Source organism: Macrosteles quadrilineatus, unplaced genomic scaffold (genome assembly GCF_028750875.1).
Source record: "Macrosteles quadrilineatus isolate MER2022 unplaced genomic scaffold, UCM_ALF_1.0 Scaffold_7__1_contigs__length_78375512, whole genome shotgun sequence".
Lineage (NCBI taxonomy): Eukaryota > Metazoa > Arthropoda > Insecta > Hemiptera > Cicadellidae > Macrosteles > Macrosteles quadrilineatus.
The window spans coordinates 37,666,358-37,689,141 of NW_026542600.1; the positions used below are offsets into that span (position 1 = coordinate 37,666,358).

Genomic DNA, 22,784 nt, shown 5'->3' on the forward strand with positions numbered 1-22,784 from the left:
AGTCAGACATTTTTGCTAAATTTTCAGTAAAAGTGTAACAGGTACTGTATTATCTAATATATTACATTGTAAACTTTTCCTGATGTATTTTATATGCAACCCCCTTAAAAGATATATAGAATAATACATATTGTAGCCAAACGTTGGTTAATGAATGTTTATTTTAACTTATACGTTTTTTTTACGTGGACTTGTCAACGTAGCATTTTAAATTAATTACAAAACAAAAGGGGAATACCACAAAATTTAAATAAACTTGTTCTTTTTTCAATCAGTCTAAATAATATTTACTCCTATTTATTTATTAGATTTAATTGATTTTTACAATTTCCTTAACATAAGTACGTATAAAATTAAGAAAAAAGTATGGCTATTGAATTTAGTGGCCACTGAAATTAGTGTTTAAATACCTGGTGCAAGTCCCTCCATGTTGGCACGGAGACACAGTGCTTGAACAAGGGTTGAAATTCGAGCAATCTTCTCCGTAGAAGCCCGCCAGGCAAGAACACTTAAACTGGCTGTTGTTTAAATTGTAGCATGTTCCTGGAGTAAAAGAAATGTTTTGTTTAATCTATTCAGTAACAAAAAATAGTTTTCGGTTCAGGAACTATCAATTAATTTGTTATAATATATTCAATCTTTGATTATGGAGACTAACTAAACACCATGTTCCCATTTAATAGTTTCTGTAAGTTTTTGAATGAATATGAATGCACTGAAGTTTGAATGAGCTACTTACAGATTGTGCTTCTGTCAATTATTGTGTTGTATTCTATGACCTAAACTAGCTAAACTGAGTCAATGTATATGACATGTTTTATGTCAAGGTATCTTTAATCATCAAATTACGAGACAAAATCAAATATTGAGAGGAGCACAGTCCATATGTGGTTCATTCAACTATAATAAAATATAGTAGATACATGTACTTTACAATGGCGACGTGGAAGGTTAAACTATCGGATCGTCACAAGATGTATTTAAGCGAAAGCATTTGCCAAGTATTTCCTCGTTAATCAAGAACAAAAGTTAGAGGTTCGGACTCAATCAGACCCAACTTAATTCTAACCATTGATGCCAGCCAGCGATCCGCCGAAGTTCCTACGACGATGGTCAACCAATGATTTTTACGGGACTGATAATCTCTTAGACCAAGCTACGCAACGTTTTTCAATCGTTGCAAAAAAGTTAAAACATGTAGTGCGTTTTGTTTTAGTATACGTCATATCGAGGCAATAATATTGTTGTTCTTGTTGAATATTATTTGTTCTTGTTGTTATATTTCGATGTTTACCTATTTTGAAGAAAAATCATTACCACATGGGTCTCTAAACTCCCATTCATCTATAACATTTCCTTAAATTTTAAATATCATAAAAAATTTTAGAACATTTACTGCAGCTTAGATAAAGTATAAATACTAAAATGGCAATGGAATGAAATTATAAAAATCATATAATCGTTGTAATAGAGGAAATTATTATTATATATATATATATAAGTTCTTGTCCTTGAAGGATATGCATATAAGTTTTTAAATAAACAATGATCTAAGAATCAGAGTTACACGTATAATATTCTCGTACATTTTTGAAAATTTATTTCATGTCTTTGTTAAATTATTGCTTTTTTATCAGTAAAAAGCTACCACATTATTCATGTAATTTGAATATGTCAATCACCCTTAATTTGCTTAACGACAAAGAGGAGTTGATGTTGGTTTTGCCTGGTTTTGGCACAACCAATCAAATTTGAAATAGAAGATTATCACACATAGGATTTTTTATCTTTAAAATAAAAAAACTGTGTTAATAGCTTTTACGTTTTAATCTATTTTAACATGCAATTACAAATTTACCTTCCACCATCAACAACCACAGACTATTCAAAGCTTCCAGAACCACAAGCCTCATTTTGCACCAAATATTGATCGAACTTTGAGAACTCACCGTTGTTTAGACAAGGTGTGAAATAACACGGGTCATACAAGTTGCATCTTAACCCAAAGTATCCAGGTTCACATTTACAGCGATACATAATCGTAGGATCTCTAGTTACGATGCATTCACCTTGGTTACAAGCATTATCAGGACAATCTGAAAATATATAATATAATTCATCGTTTTAGTTAGACTTAGTTAGTTAGTTTAGTTTTAGTTTGACATAAGTTGTGGTTAAATTTTGCAAGTGCTTTTAAAATATACCTAACGATTTTTTATATTGGATCTTTACCCTCTTATAACAGACTTCAGAGGCTAAAGCTCTGATACCGAAATAGGTTAGTTTCAAGATTCGAAGGAGAAAAAACTACAGGTTGTAGGAGTCCAATCAATTTCCAATCGGTTTGCTGAATTGAATGGCTCCCACCAATGACGATATTGACGGAAAATATATTATTTTAAAAGGTATGAAAATCGAAACAAAAGCTTTTTGTGCGTGTAGTTTGTGTTCGAGTATTAAAAAAATGTCGAATAAATTGTATTAATTAAATTAGTCTGTAGTAAAACAAAATAATTAAGGCGTATGCAATGATAAGTATACAATATGGTTGTTTCATAAGTTACGTTTTCAATAATAATTTTTACTTAACTGTAGCTTTTAGAAAAGGCTATTTTTTTTATTGGTTGTTTTGTGTTATTTGTTGCATTCCTGAAATATTGTTTTGACAAGACCAACAACCGATATGAAATACTAACTACTTTATACCGAACCTGTATACCCAATTTTTCATCTCTCAGTATACTGCAATAAAGCTTTATTGAAATACCTCACGATTGTTGGAAATTGGGTTAGGCCTATGTACATTCTGTAAATACAAGACGATAAATCAAACACTACTATTGACAGACAAAGACGAATTTTATTTGACATTCATGTGTTTTAAGGTGTATAAAAATCGTATTAAAATCAGAATTTAATATATTTTCCATTAATTAAAAATGAATTCTGTTAGGCTTTGCACATTTTCATTGTAAAACTTCCTTATAAAGAGTCAAAGTGAACCTATCTTTAAACGGTTACCTTTCAACTTACCTAGTAAATGTTCTGTATCATGTGTTACAGTATAAAATTGTAAAACTGTTCTTAAATTTGTAACAATCAAAATTATTTAGGGAAACTTTAATAATTATAGAAAATATCTCAATTCAAAAGGAGGTATATCCTCAAAATATTACAAATCACAATTATTAATTACTAAAATTATATGTAAATTACTATTCTTAAATCCATTATTAACCTCAAAATTAATTTTAAAATGTTTACCAATCGATAATTAAATTCTGTGTAAAACCGTTTTGTCAAGAGAGAGCGAAACGGCGAGCGTTAATTAGAAAATCATGAAGGCTATACCGCAGTAGGACGTGTGATCGGGAGGCATGTGCTTTCTAAATAAAACAGCTTCTCCTTACAACAAAATGTTCTCTACGGACACAGTTCTCTTTGTTACACCAACACACGGTCAAACAATGTGATATGATAAAATAAAATAATTTGTTTTATATTACTTCTGTTTTAGCGAATTTCCCATATAGGGCATAAGCTATTACCGAAAGGTCTCATGGTAAGACCTAGACTCGGGACCGATTAACTGTTTCGTTTTAAAGTCCCAGAGGCCAAAAACACTATTCGTTCAAATGAATATATATGTGTCCGTTAGCGCGATAACTCGAGCAAAACTGATCCCATTTTGATTATTTTTTTACAAACGTGTAAACCTACGTTTATTCGAACGAGTTCGCTAATTTGCATAATCGGACTATGGAAACGGGTGTTAATTGGGGTGGTTTTTGGGGTAAAAATTGATTTTTTCCATTTTCGACTCTTAAAAACACAACATTTTATAATTTCCCTTGACACCATTTTGTAGAGCTTAAAAAAAATAATAATTTTGTATATTGAAGTCTTGTTGTATGCCCAACGGTTACAGAGATAGTTAGAAAAATTTTAAATTTTAAATTCCCATGTTATTCTTACGGAGAATAAATCAACTGTTGTAGTTTGCTTGTTTATGGATATATTTTAATCAAATTTGGCAATTTTGTTTATTTCATACTAAGCTATCAACATTTTAATAAAAAACAAATATCAATACCTTCGCTGTAGCAGCAAACCTAAGTACTCACTAAAATGTATTAATGTTATTTAAATATGAAATAAATCTGACAATTTTTAGGGAATATTTTAGTAGAAATCCAGCCGGGTAAATGGAAATTCGATTAGTCTGCAGGTTTGCTGTGGCGGGGTATTAGTGCTTGAAGTTTAGCTATAAATAAACGCTTTCATTAAGAGTTAATAAAAAAAAAAAATTCATACTGGAGTTATATCATAGGCTTCTAAAAAAAATAAATAAGTTGATGGCAAAAAGATTTTAACTACTTTGTCGATATTTCTGTATTTATTTTGCGTATACCGTAGCCGAAAAAAATAATAAGGTCAAATAACCGGTAAACGCTATATCTACATTTTTAACATAACACGATTTTTCTAGTATCTGCAATTAAAAATAATAAGGTTTCCTACTAGTTAAAATAAAAGCATAACACCGAAATCTAAATTCTACCTTTTATAATAAACGATTTTTTCTTTGTAAAATCATAAAAATTCCTCGTCGCTTTACCACTTATATAATAGTTCAGTTGCTAAATGCAGCGCCAATCGTTCAGTTTCCCAAATAGTTTACGATGTTTTTCTTAACTTTTGTTCTAGTTATAAATATTTTAGTTTTACAGTGTTGGATTGAGAAGAAATATATCAAGGTGGTTGATCGATCAGATCGTATCCTCAAAGTGTAGAACAATCCCCCTTATCAAATGTGGAGATTCCAGAGATTTTTCCGAAAAAATGTTTTTATGTATTGAATCAAAATTGGTATTAAGACTATCTGACAGAAAAGTAAGGTGTCTGACATGTGTATACAAGACCGCTCTGCACTACAGAGGCATTTTGTAAAAGGTTAATTTGGATCTCGATCTAGTATCTTTCCGTCCTACAATCTTATCCACCAGCGGCCAACATTATTTGTATAAGGGCTGATTGGCAACGTCCTCTTATCGGAAGCATTGCTAACTCGTGAGTTGAAAAAAAATATTATTTGAAAATAATATAAATTTGTCCCTTGTCGTTTGAGTTAGCTGAGGGACTGGTTCTCAAATACCTTAACTGGTACGGTCTGCTGTTAAACTCCTGAACTCCGTTATAGCCAGTCTGAGCTTTTTGAACTTTCTAATGTCAATGATAATACTGTTTTGGATATTGTATCCATTGGTAAGCTTTATGCATTAATAATACAGGGTAGAATAAAAGACCCGGGACAGTTAAATGTTTAAAAAAGTAATAATTATAGAGCTTCAAAACTTGGTACACAGTTGCTGCGCACTAAATAATTTTAACGCATTATTCAATGATATACTACCTCCTCAGAGGGACCAGGAGTCAAAAGAAAACCTTAAGTGTAAGCATAGGTTGATATGCACAGTAAATCAAAGGTCTTTTACTAGTAGAATACAATTTTAAGGGTACGAATTAAATTAAAAATGACAACCGAGTCAAAAATGGCAGTCGTTCAAATATTTCTTGAATCTGCCTTTGTTTGACTGTGCCATTTTTTACTCAGTTGTTCTTTGGAGCTCAAATTTGTGGCATTGTATTCTACTAAGAAAGATCTTTTTATTTTGATGTGCATATCCTAATTCGTTTATGATTTTCTTCCGACTTCTAGCGGGCGCCTCTCGAGGAGGTAGCGTATAAAAGCATTGCAAATTCAATGCATCTTTGAATCTGTAACTTTGAAATCGGTTGTCCTTTGAGTTTGGATTTGCGGCATTGTATTTGACTAACAAATTCCTTTAATTTAATGTGCATACTAACCTATGCTTACATTTATGATTTTATTCTTACTCCTAGTGGGCCGTGCCCCTGAAGATGTAGCGCGTCATTGAATAACTTGTTAATCATTCTAATAATGTCCAGTAACCGTATACCAAATTTAGAGCTATATCTTTATTACTTTTTGGAACATATAGCCGTCCCGGGACATCTTTTCCACCCTGTATACAATTGGATTTGACAGGCTACTTGGAGTCACCTCACAGACTTTTAAGGAAGAAAGGGTAAGGAAATGTGGAAATAACCTGACACTTATCAAACAAAAACATTTGCGTCGAAACACAAACATAGGAGCATTAATAGCACAGTGATAGTGTACACGTAAACTTTGGTTTTAATCTACCTTACAGGAAAACAGTTTAATTATAATCTCAGTGATTGCACAACACAAAATGCAATGTCTATGTTGACATGTCACCAATCATTCACTCTGTACTGTTCTGTGACTTGTTATGAACACATACCTCATGGGTTGTACTATTTATCCTGTACCATTCTAAGGCTCGTCATGGCCACATACCACTCAGGAGAGGCTATTATCATTTACGGTTGACATCCCAACGTTCATCAATAGTTTTTCTATGTCTTTTTATGATCAAATAACATATAGATTATGTGGGATAATCAAACTACACATTTATTTGATACATACATGATACATGATACATGATCTCTCCGTCCGTAGTCCTTTGCCTTAAGGAATTGGACAGGTCAGGGTTAGTACAAAGAATAACCAAACTTAACTACTAGTTTTTGTCACCGTTAAGGTAACTGTCTATGTCATGAAAACTTAACTCCACTAGATATTTTTTCAATTCTAATTTTAATTTTGTACTCTGAATTCCAAGTAATTTTTTCGGTAGGGCCTGGTACAATTACATTCCCATGTAATCTGGGTTGTGATCAAATTTTGTGAGTTTATGTTGGACTGCATGTGTGCCCTTTGTTCGGGTGTTGTAAGTGTGGTTTGTAAAAGTTGATTTTAAATAGCAAACTGACTCAAAGATGAAAAGTGAAGGGACTATGAGAAAGCCAAGTTCGTTGATATACAATGATATAGTAGTTTACGCAACGATCGCGTAAAGATAGTGTTGAAGACACTAGTAAAAATTTTAGGTACGAGAATTGGCAAGTGTTAAGTGACTATTTACACGAGTTGCGTACACTACTGTACCTACGACAGTTTATTAATTACTAACAATCACTACTCACGACTTCTAAGAGAGGTTATGTTTTCGTTAATTTCGGATTCGTTGCATCACTGCCAGTGGCAATGAGAACCTCTCATTGCCACTGGCAGTGAACGAATCATTGTACCAAACACTAATTTAACCACTGATTAACAATTAAATTGGTCTAAACAGCTGATAAGTTGATATTGAAGCATACAATTTTACTTATTTTCTCTCAATCCTCGAACCTCATTGGTGCGTTTCTATGTAAGTAAATAATGCTGTTAAGAGATTTTTTTTAATTCTAAGAACTGAACTGAAACGACTGATAAAAAAAAACTGTCGTAGGTAAAAATGTACAGTACAACAACATTGCTTCCAGAATCAGCTGATTCAGTATCTAATGCACGACTGAGTCTTGTTGATGATATAAATTACACACGTACAGCGTGCGACAAGGGATAAACAACAAGTATTTTTCATTTCGGATCATAATTAGCTTACTGCGAGTTATATACTTTACCGAGTGATGTTAATTAACAGAGGCTTATGTTGGGCTCAATTATGAGTAACTAAATTAAATAATTTTCATAGTGCTCAAGTTGATACATGCATTTATTTATCCGCTTAGGTCAGCTTTGATTGGTTTTACACTATTTGGTTGTTGGTGATAGTTTTCATTTATTTTTTAAAAGATATTTATGTTTTAACCATAAATAAAAAAAGTAAACAAAAACAAAAAACAAAAAAAAACAAAAGTAGGGTAGTGTGTTGTATCTAGTCGATACATAAAATTTTCATTGAATAATTTCAATTAGAATTCCGAACGATATAAAAAATTTTATATAATTTAAATTTCAAAGGATTATTTTGTGGAATTCTTTATAACGTTTTTGTAGGTCTATAACGTTATAATGTTCTTGCCACATTCGAGTTTTTTTTTTCTTGCAGGATGAAAAATAAATTTCTAAAGTTAACTACAAATGTACCTCCAGCAAAGGTCTATTCCACCTATTTATACAGTTTCTTAAGATGATTGCTGACAGAGAACTTGAGGAAAAGTTCATCTAACTCAGAGAAAATAGTGGTTTTGTCCATCTATACACCTATGCGTAAGAAATTTAACTTCCAGAGGAACGTATTGATTGATTGATATTCGTTGGATATAATATAAGTAAACTTAGACAGTAATATAATAACATCTTTAGGGAAGAACCGGGAACCAAGGATGTGAAAACCTTAAGAGTTTCATCGACTAATTGTGTCCTCGTTAATCAGAATCTCATAATCCACGCGTACTTTAGGCTCTAGGCAGTGCTAATGCGATTAGATGGCTAGGTAGTCCGTTTGTGATCATAGTTTTTAACCAATGCAAAAATCTGGCTCACTCTAGAGTCTAGTTTTTTTTTTTCCTAGGACTCTAGGCACGAGCCTGGGATTGTTTTTCACATTACTTCAGGCTAGACATAGGGATTGCGGCATTATAACTTAGATAAAATCCATTGGTGACTTGGCGGGGATCGAACCAGGGACCTCAAGGACTGAAGTCCCGCGCTCTAACCAGCTCACTCTAGATATGAACTTGATCCAAACTTAAAAAATAAAATATGTGTTTGGTAAAGCAGAATAGTACAATCGATTAGAGCAAAAGTCAGCTGAAACTACTAATATCCTCGCTCACCTACTCTAAAAAAATAATATGTATCCACTCACCGATAATCTTACTCATCTGTTGCTTCTATCTGTTATACTATTTACCAAGATAAATACTAAAACAACCAGTGTACTTGGCCAAATATTCTTTTAATTTTGATTTAGTTGGAATTAAAACTATCATATCGCGTGCAGTTTGATTTTTTTTATAAATGGCCCTAAGAAACGGCCAGCTGCTCGACTCTTTCCCTTGTTCTTCCTCATCAACTCTCATTTCACCACATTTGTTTGTGGACTTAAATCAGTGCAAGGGGAAGAACGAGCTACAAATGACTATACTAGAAAATGCTATTGGTTGTGGTGTTGTAACTAAGAACTATAAACGATTATTGATTGACCCAGGGTTATTCAGATCCGTTTATTAATTTATGACTTTCCCTATAGACAATTATCCCACTCCTACTTAGTCTGGGGGAGCGAGCTGGTCTAGTGGATAGAGTGCGGGACTTCAGTACCCGAGGTCCCGGGTTAAAATCCCGCCATGTCATCAATGCATTTTATCTAAGTGATAATGCCGCAACGCCTAGGTCTAGCCTGAAGTAATGTGAAAAAGAATTCCGGTCTCGAGCCTAGCATCATAGTAAAAACCTCCTACTTAATCTAACAAATGCATTTCCCGTAGCTCTTTTAAACTGTCTACACACTATTGATTTTGTTACAACCAAGAGTATTTACTCACTATTGACTTTGGTGTCGAAGGAGATAGCTCTACTAATCATGCCCAGTTCGTTGACATCCCATCCTGCGATGCGAGCCTCAAAGTCGCTCCATGACTCCAGATCTGCGAGCGCCGTACAGTCACGGCCTCCTCGCGACCCCAGCTCCTCTCTAGTGATGTTCCTCTGGGTAGAGACGCTGGGGGCGCGGTCAGACATGAAGTCCGTCGTGGACGTCAGGTAGATGACGTAGCCGAGGGGACTGCCACTGGGGGGAGGGGACCAACAAAGCATCGCCCACTGGTCCCCAGTCTGCTCCACGGAGAGATCTCTTGGAGCTGCCAAAGACATAAGGGTCAGATATAGTTCCCACGAGTGTTTAGGAAATAATTATCATAAGGGGGTTTCTCAACGGTCATATCAATCCCAATAAAATTATGACAAGAAAGTTTTGGGTTGATTCATAAGTTCTTAAATTATATTAAGTTAATTTAATTTTTTGATATCTATTTTTTTTTCAATTTTTTGTTTACCTCATAACTTACGCCAATTCTCAGGATTCACTATCTCAAGTTAAACTTCATAATCTGTTCGATTGGTATTACCCGATTTTCATTGTAACCTAATTACAAAAAAGAGGTAACATATTTTTTATGTTACCAAAAAAATTTAAATTTTTATGTAATTTTGTGTAAATATACTGAAATGTGCAGAGCCAGAATGCCTTTAAACATAAACTTGAATACACAATCACATCTGTTACAATATAAAAAGTCTAAGCAAAAACATAAAAGCTCTAACAAGATCACCGTTTTCACTAATCAGACAACCGTTTATGAAGCCACAACCAAAAGAAAAGTTCGTCTGACGCGTTGGCACTATTAATTAAGCGGGTAAACTCGAGTTAACAAAGCTGTTTGAGAAAATCTCTGTAAAAAGAGCGCCTTGGGACTCGAGCGTCGCAAATCATCCGGTGTCGAGTCAGCCACGGGCAAGGGAACTCATTTGTCTTTTCGAGCAGCTAAAAAGCGGCTGACCGAGTAGAGTGGTTTGAATGCTGTCTCCGTGCTTATTAAAATTTCTTTTTTCACCATGTCCATCGTTAGTAAAACCTTTATGTTTAGTTTCACAAGTAAAACATAGTTTCGTTTTTAAAATGCTTCGCTTAGTCGGAGGTGGAGTATTCATTATTGTTCTATATAATATCCTTTAGGATTTCTTATTAAATTTATTGTTAGCCAAACAAATAGCCAAAGGAATGAAAGATGTTTTAGTTTCAAGTCAGTGAGAATGAAATTTTTGAATTTAATGTATGATGACACAAAGATGTATTATAGTTTGGAGAGAAAATTCATTAGATATTTCTATCGCTGTTATTAAAATGATTATCTTATTTATTATGATTATAAATGGGTTTTAACAATCTGACTAAGCCAAATTAGTCCAGCAGAGGCTCATTGTAAGTCACTTATACAATAATTATTGATAAAAATTACCCAAACTAGCAAATCAATACGAAGCAATATTATTGTATTGCAAAATAAACAATTTATTACAGAGGTGGATTGGAAGAAAAGTCGAGTAAACCTAAAGGTTTTACTAAAAATTCTTAAAGTTTTTGAAATACTAAAAAATCTAATTCTAAATAAATATTGTAAACAAATATATCAGTGATTTTTTTCCGTGCGGAATGTTAACTTGTCAAAAATATTTAAAAAATCGGTCTCACATATGCATTATACTCTTTACCTGTTTTATTCAAACTGTGTATTTTGTTCCTACAACAAAACTAGTTTATTCCACTAATTCGTACTTCAAATTTATTAATGGATTTGTTTTCTCACCGAGACAAATATCATTTATCCAAACCTTCACTGAAATTTCAGTAACCAGGCAAAAAAAAAAAAAAAAAAAATCATAAGGATGTTCTAGTTTTATCACCTTTTTCTAGTACTTCAATCTAATTATATTTCATTTGTGTTGGTAAAAGCATATTTCTCGTACCATTTTACAGCTGATCAAAGGGGAAAACATCAAATGTTTATCTACAACATCTGCAAAGCATTTAACGGCTACAAGTATAACTTCCAATAGGTAATTACCTGAGATGATTTTGACATTGATGGTAAGCTTGGACCTCGCAGACCTCCTGGGAGATCCGCCGTCGAACGCCAGGAGATTGACGTTCAGGGTGCGATCCCTAGGGTGCAGGTTCTCCCTCAGTGAGATGACCCCTGTTGTTCGATTGATTCCCACAACCCTAGACTGAGAGTAGTAGTAAACTTCCGAGTTGTAGTGCTGTGGGTCGTTGTCGAGAGCTTGCACTTTGATTATCTCTGTTCCGACAGGAGCTATAAGTTCTACGTCCACCCTGAAACCCAACAAAGGTGGCATAGAAAAACAAAAAAGTGTTTTAAGTTGAAAACTGTGAATATTTTCATAATTATTAGTGAAATTATTCGTAATTTTTTGTCATCCAGATTCTTGTCTACCTGATGAAGGGGTTGGATTCAAAACTTTGTTACGTCGTGTGGCTTGTCTTGTAGTGATCAACAATATAATTCACAGTGTTTTTTTTTTTTTTAAGGACAATGTTTGCAAGTTTTCTTTATCAAAAAACATTAACGGTAAACAAAAAAGTAAACTTTGTAGCTTGAGGTAAGCGGAAAAACATTGAGATCAGCTGTAGAAGTATTTATAACTTGCAGAGAATCCTGCTCGTAGAATTCAATTGTTTAAGGATAACCATGTCTCCAATAACCTAGTTGACTTCAAGGTTAAATCCATGACCACTTAGGCTCCACAATATTAATATGTCTCAATATAAATGGGCCATTGGTTATTTGGAGCAAAAACTGAATCTGGGAACAGCCCAATTGTAAATTGAAAGTTTTAATGCTTACGTGATGAAAGTCATTTTTTAGTTGAATGAGCTGTTTGCAAGTTAAATGGTGGTGACAAAGTTGTACTTTCACTAATCTTGCACTGAAGATGCTACTTCACACGAAGAGCAAAATTCTTAAATAACTCACCACACGGAAAACGTCGATAGATAAAACAAAGCAATTGGTGCTGAGGCTTCCTTCCACGATGTTAGCTAAGCTTCCAAGAATTCTCACAATGTATCAAGCCCTTTGAACAAAGCCCCTATGAAAGTAATACTATTGTCAGCAGATTAATAATTAATCAAGAGGCCAGGTCGATTGTGATGTCCACGTTACAACAGGGACTTGTTGAGTGCCTTCTGGATTGTGACGGATAATCCAGGATAGGATCGTCACAATCATCCAAACATCGAAGGCACACGCCTCGTCAGTTTTATTACGATGAGTAAGGCGATCGTTCTGAATGCAGATAGCCCAAAACAGGAAGCTGTTTTTGTAGCTAACACTGAGATTGGGGATTAAACTCATTAGATCTGAGGTATAATTCAGAACCAGTAAAACTTGCATTCTCTCAATAAGTTATAGCATATCAGGACAATGGTACAAAACTGTTACTGGGTATAATAGTGATATAGCGCTAGCCTAACTATCAAAAGCCGATGGATAGAATAGTGAGTTGTTTTATAGTGTTAGATAAGGACCCAGCTGTATATATGCGGTATTCTTTTAATAAATAATCGTAAATAAACGGCTTATTTTGATCAGTAATAAAGGTATATAGATGATTATACCGCGTTTCCCCGTTCTACACTTACCCTTTATTTATAATCAGGTTAAAATACGCCCGTAGGAGTGCGTTACAGTAATAAAAATAATGGACGATAAAAATTATATTACAGAATTACGTTCAGGATTCGAGGGATAACAAACTTAAGTTCATTTAGTACAACGGTTCGTTACCCATGGTTAAAAAATCAGTTGCTCCAAGCCATCCAACCTTAATACCTATCTGCAGGGTAAATTGTTAAAATATTCCACTAATACCAGAATGTCATTAATTTTTGCAAAGTGTGTTTAAAACTTGTATTTTTTGTAGATTTATGCCAAATTAAAATAGTTTGATAATTTTATTAATTTAATATCAGCAATGAAATTGAACATAAGCTTTAAAATGAATATATATTACATAGATATGAACAATTTATAGTCGGATTATAAAACAAAGTCAAAGATATGTTAATAAAAACCACTTGTATTTTACTTTTAGCAAAGATATCTCATAGAGAGCTTTAACAGTAAAATATTGTTAAGTCATTGTTGTCAAGGCTCAATTGGATATTCTATTTACATAAGCTGTATTTCTTAATAATGTTACTGGTATTATACAATAACGTAAGGATGCGGCTTGCCAGAGTGCAGCGTCAGGCAGCACTCAGGGTAGCATCCGCCCACCGAACAGTGTCTGAACCTGCCATCTTGGTGGTTGCTGGAGTAATCCCAATCAAACTTTTGGCGGCGGAGAGGAAAGCGATTTATCAGCGGCGTTGAGAGGACCATGCAAAAACGGAGGAGCACAACCGCACCTACCAGCTCTGGCAGGAGAGCTGGGAACAGGAGTCGCTGGGACGCTGGACCAGGAGACTGATTCAGAAAGTCCAACCATGGGTTGACCGACGGTATGGTGAGGTGTACTATTACCTTACCCAGTTTCTAAAAGGGCTTGGTTTTTTCGGTCGTACCTGTTCAGGATGGGCAAAGCCGTGTCACCCGATTGCATCTACTGTCCAGACACTCCTGACGACGCGGAGCACACCTTCTTCCGCTGCCAGCGTTGGGAAGGTTCCCGCCTGGAGAGTGGAGGCTGAACAAAAATTGTGGATGGGCAGTTGTCGATGGACACGGTCATTCCGATGATGACGGAGGGTGAGGACAATTTGACCTGTATGTCACATTTCGTCGAGGGTATTCTCCGCACAAAGAAGCTAGAGCTTGACCGAGATGCAGTCTAGGTCATAAAGAAATTGAATGCCAGAAACGGTGCGAGCCCTGAGGGCTTAGGTCACACGTTGACCTGACCTGAAGTAATGTGACAAACAATCCCAGGTCTGTGTCCAACAGAGTAGAGGGGGTTTTTTAGTGAGTAGTCTGACAAGCTAGGGAGTCTCACACTACACGCTGGCTATATGTGTGCGTAAAAGCATTTTTACCTCCTCTCCCTTAAAAAAAATTATATATATATACACAATAACGTTGTTTAGGGACTTAGATGAATATTTGAAATATATTTTTAAAGAGTCAATCTCAATAGATGTTTTCACTATTTGGACTAAATGTTATTCATCATGAAATAATTTTTGTTTCTTGTTTTGAACACTTTACAGTTAATATGTGATTTTTAAACGTTTCTGCTTTGGTTGCATAAGATGGGGTATTTCATTCCAAAAACCAATATGTTACAAACACTAATTTTTACTAGCTTCTTGTGATTGCAAGGTCTACAAAAACCCCTCATATAAGATAAACTTACAATGACTAAACATTTAAATTTAACGAAGACATTTAACACTATACGAATGAATACATCATTATTCTTTCATCTCTCTACAGTCCGTCTACTTTCTATATTCCCAGAAGAAAACACGAAATATTTATTTTGCACTGAGAGTCAAAGTTGGATTTTGCAGGTTCGAAATTGTTTTTAAATTTCGAGATATAGTTGAGAACTAGAGAATGTAAAAAGCATGAAAAACTGTTCCGTCCAAGGTACTGGCTATATTTTTCAAAAAACTAATAAACAAAAGTTACAAAATTAAAAGAAATAAAGAGATCCAACCTGGGACTACCAACTTAATTAACATAGAAACAAAATTAAGATCTAAAATCTGTTGATTCGGTTATAGAGCAACGACCACAATATAATAACACAGTTACCACTAATCCGGAGTTGAAACCTATTGATTAACGCCGAGAGGAAAGTTAAGTGGATGCTTGACAAAATTAAACAAAAACACTTTTTGCATTTACGGTTTTTTTGGAGGGGGAATTTGTTGGTTGGTAGTAAACTTTATCACTAATACTGTTAACATTAGGTGACGTTAGGGATGTTACCCAGGCTCGAAAATTGATTTTTGTTTGTTTAAAGAACTACACTTTTTCATCATAATGCACAATTCCAAGATAGACATAAACATTAGCTCCCGAAATGGTTTTCATAGATTTTTTTTTAAAAGCAAACAGCTGCTAACGTTATTTGAATTTGTCAAGTTCTCTGCCACCCCGATAACAAATCAAAATTACTAGTGTTGTTACAATTTCGATTAGTTCTAATGTCTATGAAATTAGGAGCGTTCTGGTCTAGTGGTGGAGCTCGGGTCTCGGTCCACGAGGTTCCGGGTTCAAATCCCGCCAACCACCAATGTATTTTATCTATGTAAAGGCCGCAACCCTCTTGGGCTAATCTAAAGTAATGTGTAAAAATTTTCCGGGCTACAACCTAGAACCTAGGATATAAAAGTGGGACATAAACAAATTTTGATGAAAGGACATTTATTTGAATACAAATCCACTCTGACACGATGATAAATGATACAGAAAACTAAATAGTTATACAATTCTATTTATATTAATCGAAACTATTTTTTTTATGTAATTGTCTCCATTGGGTTTTATGCACAAGGAATAAAGGAACATTAGTCCTGAATCTAGTTTTCACTGCAATATAACGAAAAAACTATTTAGACTTCAAATAACGTTCGGAAAAAGGTAAAAAATTAATGTATTGCTGAGGTGAACGATTCTTACAAGCGCGGAAATTAAAACGTGTTTATATTGCCCACTCAAATATGCTCTACGCCAGGAAAGTTTATTTGTTAATCATAATTGTGTTTCCAGCTCGCCAAATAGGTCTTTGAAACATAAACATAAGTTTTAATTGACTTCTTACTTAGGTATTCATTAGCTAGGTAATTGAATAACTAGGTATGTAGGCATAGTTACATTAGTTGGTTGTAAGTTTAATTTGACAGCTGTTATTTGATTAACGCTAGTTGAATTTGTGTTTCAAACTCTCCTTAAAACAAATTTAATTCTCATGTTTGATTTGACATTTAACTGAACTATTAACGAATTTCTATCTAATTGGTCCATCATGATAATGGAGTGCCGATACATGGCTTGTTATACATTTTCAATATATTTTAAAATACAATTTGTCCAATTGTTTCCACATAGTTAATATTTAAGCTTTTTAATAAATGTACCAAAATTATCGGTCTTGAGTGGAAACTTCAATCATCGTATAACCCGATAGGACTACGATAAGGCTATCGTTTGGATGATTGGGGGATTTTCTTTCTCCCTCTCCGTTTGGTGCTCGATGGTCGAAGTGTCTAATAAAAATCGATTATTTTTACCTCTTACTGTAAGGAAACGTCTGGCATTGAACATTACAGTATTACATACAACAAGTTTTGACTCGGTAAAAAAGGGTAGACCTAATTTCCAATAAAAATGTTCTGTTTTTCTATCCATATTTTGCAATGTGTACTTTATATTCGAACACTTTCAGAAATAAATTGTATACATAAATAAAATATATATTTTGAATAAAACATACAAAACGTCAGGTCAAACCAACAAACTATTAATAAAACAAAAAAAATTTTAAAACAATAAAACTAAACATATGATTACAAATAAAACATGTCTTTAACATTTAAAACATAGAAAGCCGTCATGTATTAAGCAAAAGTTGTATTTTTGTTTCAGCTTGAACAGTAAAAACAGTAAAAAAGTTCCCTGTTTTCTGGTATTCATACCACTGAAACAAACAACAGAATATCTAAACCTCAATATTGTAGCATATGGTTGGAAAGCTTATAAAATGGCGCTGTTTTTAACATATTCGGACACTTTCTTGTATACAGGGTTTGAACAAATACAATAGAACAATGTTTTTTAATATTTTCTCAAAAATCTTAATTTGTATCTTTGAATCTATTTACAATGGAGTTTTTACAACTGATCCTCCGTCATTTTCTATTATTCTTATACAACATTTAATGTAGAACACGAAAATGACATTATCTACTCAAATCCATTTACAGGTAATTGAGAAATAGCAGTATTAAGTTTGTAAACATAGTAATTTTTGAAAAAACATAAAATAATTCTTTGGGGAGCTAATTTTTGGACTTGGAAACTTTTATATGCATCATTACACTGCATTTACTTTGTACTTACGCCAAAAAAATTTTGTCACACTGATGACCAGCCACCCTGTATACACCAAAGACTACAATGACACAACAAGGTAAAAGAAGACGCTGATTCTCTACGACTGCGGTAAAGAGGACCAAAGTAAAAGGTAAGGTACTTACTTGTAGTTCTGGGAACGGAAGTTGGGTGGATACTTGTTGTACTCTGTGACTTTGATGGCTAGCTCTGTATACTCGGTGTCTCCGTTGTTGTAGGCAGCTACCATCACGTTGTACACAGACCCTGTTGGTCGGTCGATATATCTAAAAAACAAAGATAATACAGGACCTTTTCCGTTAATTTACTATCACTAGTGGAGTATGGTTAGGTTAGGTTAGGTTAGGGTTTTCTAACTTTATACTAACATAACCTAACCTAACCAAAGTTTAGTTCACTACCACTTCTATTGCTAATAATCTATTGCTCTAAAAACTAGTGGTAGTGAATTAACGGAAAAGGTCCCAAATACAGTTTGGATGAAACTATTGCGCATATTATTGAGCATTATGTTTAGCATTAAGGATGTTTAGGTGTACGCGTTACCTCTTCCTATTGGATGCTCCAAAGTTAACGTTTTAAATTTGCTATTTCTTAGTATTTAACTATGTAGAGCAGTTGTGTTTGTGGTTTTGAATGGTAAGTAATTTGTTTGATGTTAGTACGTTATTTATGCTTACGTCATGGCATAGTTACCTGGGACGAAAAGAGGCTACGTTACATTTTTTATGAGTAATGCCTTAATTAATTACTTTTTAAAATGATGAATAACGTGTTTTGTTTAAACCAAGAATGATGTTTCAACTTTGATTATTGGTTAAATAAGCTGGTGAAACTTCAATTTTGTACATCACTGATATTACGAGTGTTTGAAATAAATGCATTTGAAATCTTAAAAGCTGATTAAAAAAGGAACATGCCCAATTTTTATTCCGTACAACAATATCAATGTTTAAATGAATGTCTAGTCAAACATCCACAATACTTTGCATTCTATGCTCCACGAGTTTAGTCCTCAAATATATGTATACTTGAGGCTCAGCACAAGACAGCAGGATACCTGTGTTAAATTTCAGTAGTAAATTCACATAATTTGCTTTGTAAGTGCTCAAAATAAAACCATTAAAAGGAGGGTATGAGAGGCAAGAATAATAAAGTCATAAGAAAGATAAAGATTATTGTTGTATTGTAATGCTGTATGTACGTTCACCTCGGGTAAAGCACCGAGGCACTTAAATTCACAGTTTCAGCCTTTAGGAGAGGTTTGATATTTGATACATACCGTTTGAAATTATTGTATTACAAGTTTAGTCGGCTTACCGTTTAGTCGTAAGGTTGCCAGACTCTGCATGTATCTGGAAGTACTGGGCGTCGCTGGCCGGCACGGAGTCCCCCAGTAGACGGTAGAAGGGCATCACGTTTGGGTCGTCGACGTCGAAGGCTCGAACCCTGGCCACGAGGAGCCCTGAGGGCGCGGCGGCGTAGACCCGGGGCTCATGCTCCATCCGGGAAAACCTCAGCCGCCCTGGAACATAAAAGAAGGAATTTCAGGAAGACCATTCGTTTGAAATTATGTTTTAGCGATAGTAAGTCTTAGTTATTTTATTTATAGTAGCGGCATTTTCCGTAACGATTAGTAGAACACTAGTTTTGGATCTGGAGTAATTGTTTTGCGATTTTTAAGCTTTGGCTTGATTTGTGTGATAATCTTGTTATGTTTTGGGTAATTCCTCACCTTTTTTTTAAGAGGTTGGCGGCCTCTTTTAACCCTGTGTTTGCCCGTCAACATAGACTAACTGCCCGTGCGTGGCAAAAGCATCGAATACAGCAAAGCAAGGGGTAGGTCGGTCCAGTACAGTACTTAAGGACGGTTAAGGTTTAGATATTGAAACATCGTGAACAGTTGATTATTACTAATTGTAATGGTAACATGTATCGTTTAAATACAGGGTGTCTTGCAACCTTATGAAAAAACTTCGTCCCGTTATAGAGCATGTCAAATTTAAAAAAATGCGACTTAACATGTGTCCTATCTCATCCCGTTTTTGGTCTATTTGTCTGTATAAGATTTTTACAAAAATATTCATAACTCATTGCTTGTTTGAGATACGTTGTTGAAATTCTGTAAACATGTTTATCATATAGACCACTATGTTTGTCCAAAATATAAATAAAAAACTCTCAACCGTTTAAAAATGGCAGCTTTTAACATATTTGATTCAAATTCAATGAAACCCGTTAATTTTACAAAATATTTTTAAAATCCGTCATTTATGAATTATGATTTGTAAAAATCACATACAGCCAGATAGACGGAAAACTGAATGACATGGGATACATGTTATGTTACGGTTTTTGTTTCTTTTGAAATGCTCTATAATGGGACAAAGTGTGTTCATGTGTTTGCAAGACACCCTGTAAGACAAGTAATAAGAGTGTGAACACGCATATGAATGGATTAGTTTTATTTGAATAACATATTCTGTTGAAATCAATAAGCAAATATAAACACAAACTAATTAAAAAATAACCATAAATTTAAGAAGTAAATAACAGTTAATACAGAATTTGGAAATCACTAATTTATTGTTCTCGAATCCATATGGAAAAACTAAATATACGGTTTTGTAAAGCGAATTAATCCTCGCAAATATTTTGTGTATATGGCATAGTGTTTTGTTGGTGTTGCAATGGTCACTGTCAATACGATAGGAACTCTATAAGCTGCATGGATGGGCTAAGCTAAATTTCCAATTACGTGTAAAATTATTGCTTTATTCACATTTAACTACATATTAGGCCATATGTCTAATTATATCATCTTATTTAAATTGTTAACACCTAAAAAGACAAAAAAGACGAAAAAAATGCTGCTAAAAAGGGAGAGGGGGTGTAACGGCATGGCAAAATATATTAAGAATTTAAATTGTGTTTTAAACATTGATGAAACCATCAATCTGAGCTATTAAATGTACTATTTACGAACCTTACTAAAGGTAAGTGTGAAACATACATAGTTCCAGTAACTACCTACAGTCACTTAAACGAAAGAGGCCATTCAAGTTTACTGAACGCTTTTACACTTACACTTACGACTATGGCTCTCTATATTATGTATTAAATGACAACTTGCTCTTGTTCCATGTGTTGCATTAAGATTATTGCTAAGACTTAACAATCATAGTTCCAACAGAGAATGTAATTTTACTAAATGTATAATGTGTTAAGTTATTCTATTTTGTTCCGTTGTCAATATTATACACTTTTTTTAGCAGCTCTGAATTATTTTTCGACCCATATGGTAATATTTAGCTGGAGTCGACTACATCATTGCCTGTGCATTTTTATATTTTTTCCTATGACGATAGGCACGAGCCCAAAATTGTTCTTCACATTACTTCAGGCTAGACCTAGAGGTTGCGGCAATATCAATTAGATAAAATCCATTGGGGATTTGGTGGGATTTGAACCCGGGACCTCAGGAACCGAAGTCCCGCGTTCTAACCAGTAGACCAGCTCCTTTTTTTATCTCTTCAGATTCATTACAGTGAATTGCAGCATTAATTTACACTTCATTCAGGCTTTTAGTAATGTAAAATTGGACATTTAATGAAATAAATGAATTTTTAATTAGAATAATTGTAACTTAAAAGTATTGTATTTATTCGAAAACTATTTTTTGTTTGTAGAGTAATACCTTTTGCTACAACCTCCGTTCATTGAACTTCAAACCAGAACCAAGTCACTTTTATGATAAAGGTTAACAATGCACAGTATTTTCGTGATGTTAGTTAGTTCAAATAAAGGTTAAATAGTACGAAAAACGTTGTTCATCTAATGGGTCAAAAATCTTCATTTCGTCCCTAATATTTTGATGGCGACGCTTGTCGTTGAGAGTCACTTTAGGCTTCTATTGTAATTGGATGCTGTTAGCCTACTAAAGAGTATTCGACCATAAGTTTGTAGTTTTGTGTCATAATTATATGCAAATAGGAATAATGAACCCCATATTTAAATTAACACGCTACACCTCTTAAAATGGCCTTCCATCCCTGCATACTGGCATTAGGCTTATTACGTATCATTATCCGCATTAGTCTAACTGTATTGTAGTAATACGATGGAATATTTTCGTCAGATTTTATCATGTCACTTGTATTACACATTGTAAAATGTGTGTTCAATTTTATTAATATACGTGTCAAATAAATTTGCATATTAGAAATAACATACTGATGTCCAATTACAAATCTGATATTTGCATGACAATTTCGTTATAGAATAACAACAGTAATAATACGAAGTAATATTCTTAAGCCTTTATTCGCCCCTATTTCACTAGAAAATCTATTTTGAAAATCTAGGCGTATTCTATGTTTGAATTTATTTTTGGTTGTGGTGATTTAACATTATTAAAAAAAAATATATTGCGTAAAATTCCATTACGAAGAAAAAAAATTCTACCAAAAAACTAACTACGAAACTTTTATTTTTGCTTATCACGATAAAAATGTTCACAATAGTCTGTTAGACAACACAGATTTTAGATATTTAATATTATTCGTTTCTTTTGTGTTATCACGGAAATGTATTCATCAAAAAGATACCGGTGCCTTCTAACTAAGTAGTTTTACAAACATTGGTTATACAAATTTGTTACCCGTTATTGTTGTTTTTCACTAAATAAAGTATATAATATTTATTTTTCAATAAGAATCCGACCAAGTGCTAAATATTTAAATGGAAACTCGTACGTTAGCGGATATAACATTTATCTACTATTACGTACAAAATACATTTGACCCGTGAAGCAAAAGTAAACAAAGTTGTTTTCGATGTATTCCACATAATAGTATGTCGTAAAACTGGCAATGCTGCGTACGTGCAGAAAATGGAAACAGCACTTTGCACACTGAAAGGTGATGCAATTTTAACTCCAGCAAGAGCTTTTGAATTATTGTAACTTTATTAGCATTAGCGCTCGGCGCAGATGCACTACAAAATTTATATTGGAATGAGACTAGATGATGTAATATAAATTTAACGGCAAACCACGTGGGTAAAAATCGGATGATGTTAATGTTTTATGAATATTATAATTGAAGTAAGCCCACTTTTCACTGGTCCATCTATATAGTAAATATCACTTTAAATTTAGATGATTTTACATGCGTAGTTAAATTAATACTGTAAATAGTGTAAATCAATAAGAAATGTCA

General features: G+C 33.8%; 1 protein-coding gene across 2 annotated transcripts in view; it reads right to left on the reverse strand.

Moving 5' to 3' along the window:
- The window catches only part of LOC128998479 (cadherin EGF LAG seven-pass G-type receptor 1-like), a 136,557-nt gene that overhangs the window by 40,131 nt on the left and 73,642 nt on the right, over window positions 1-22,784 (reverse strand). For both annotated transcript variants that reach the window (XR_008491211.1, XM_054424622.1), the window contains exons 2-6: window positions 18,886-19,090; window positions 17,691-17,831; window positions 11,530-11,798; window positions 9,451-9,765; window positions 411-543 (exon numbers count right to left, since the gene is read on the reverse strand). Coding sequence is in view for 1 of the 2 variants with exons in the window: in XM_054424622.1 (XP_054280597.1) it covers window positions 411-543; window positions 9,451-9,765; window positions 11,530-11,798; window positions 17,691-17,831; window positions 18,886-19,090 (1,063 nt within the window). In the remaining variant the exon portion in view is untranslated. The remainder of the gene's footprint in view (window positions 1-410; window positions 544-9,450; window positions 9,766-11,529; window positions 11,799-17,690; window positions 17,832-18,885; window positions 19,091-22,784) is intronic.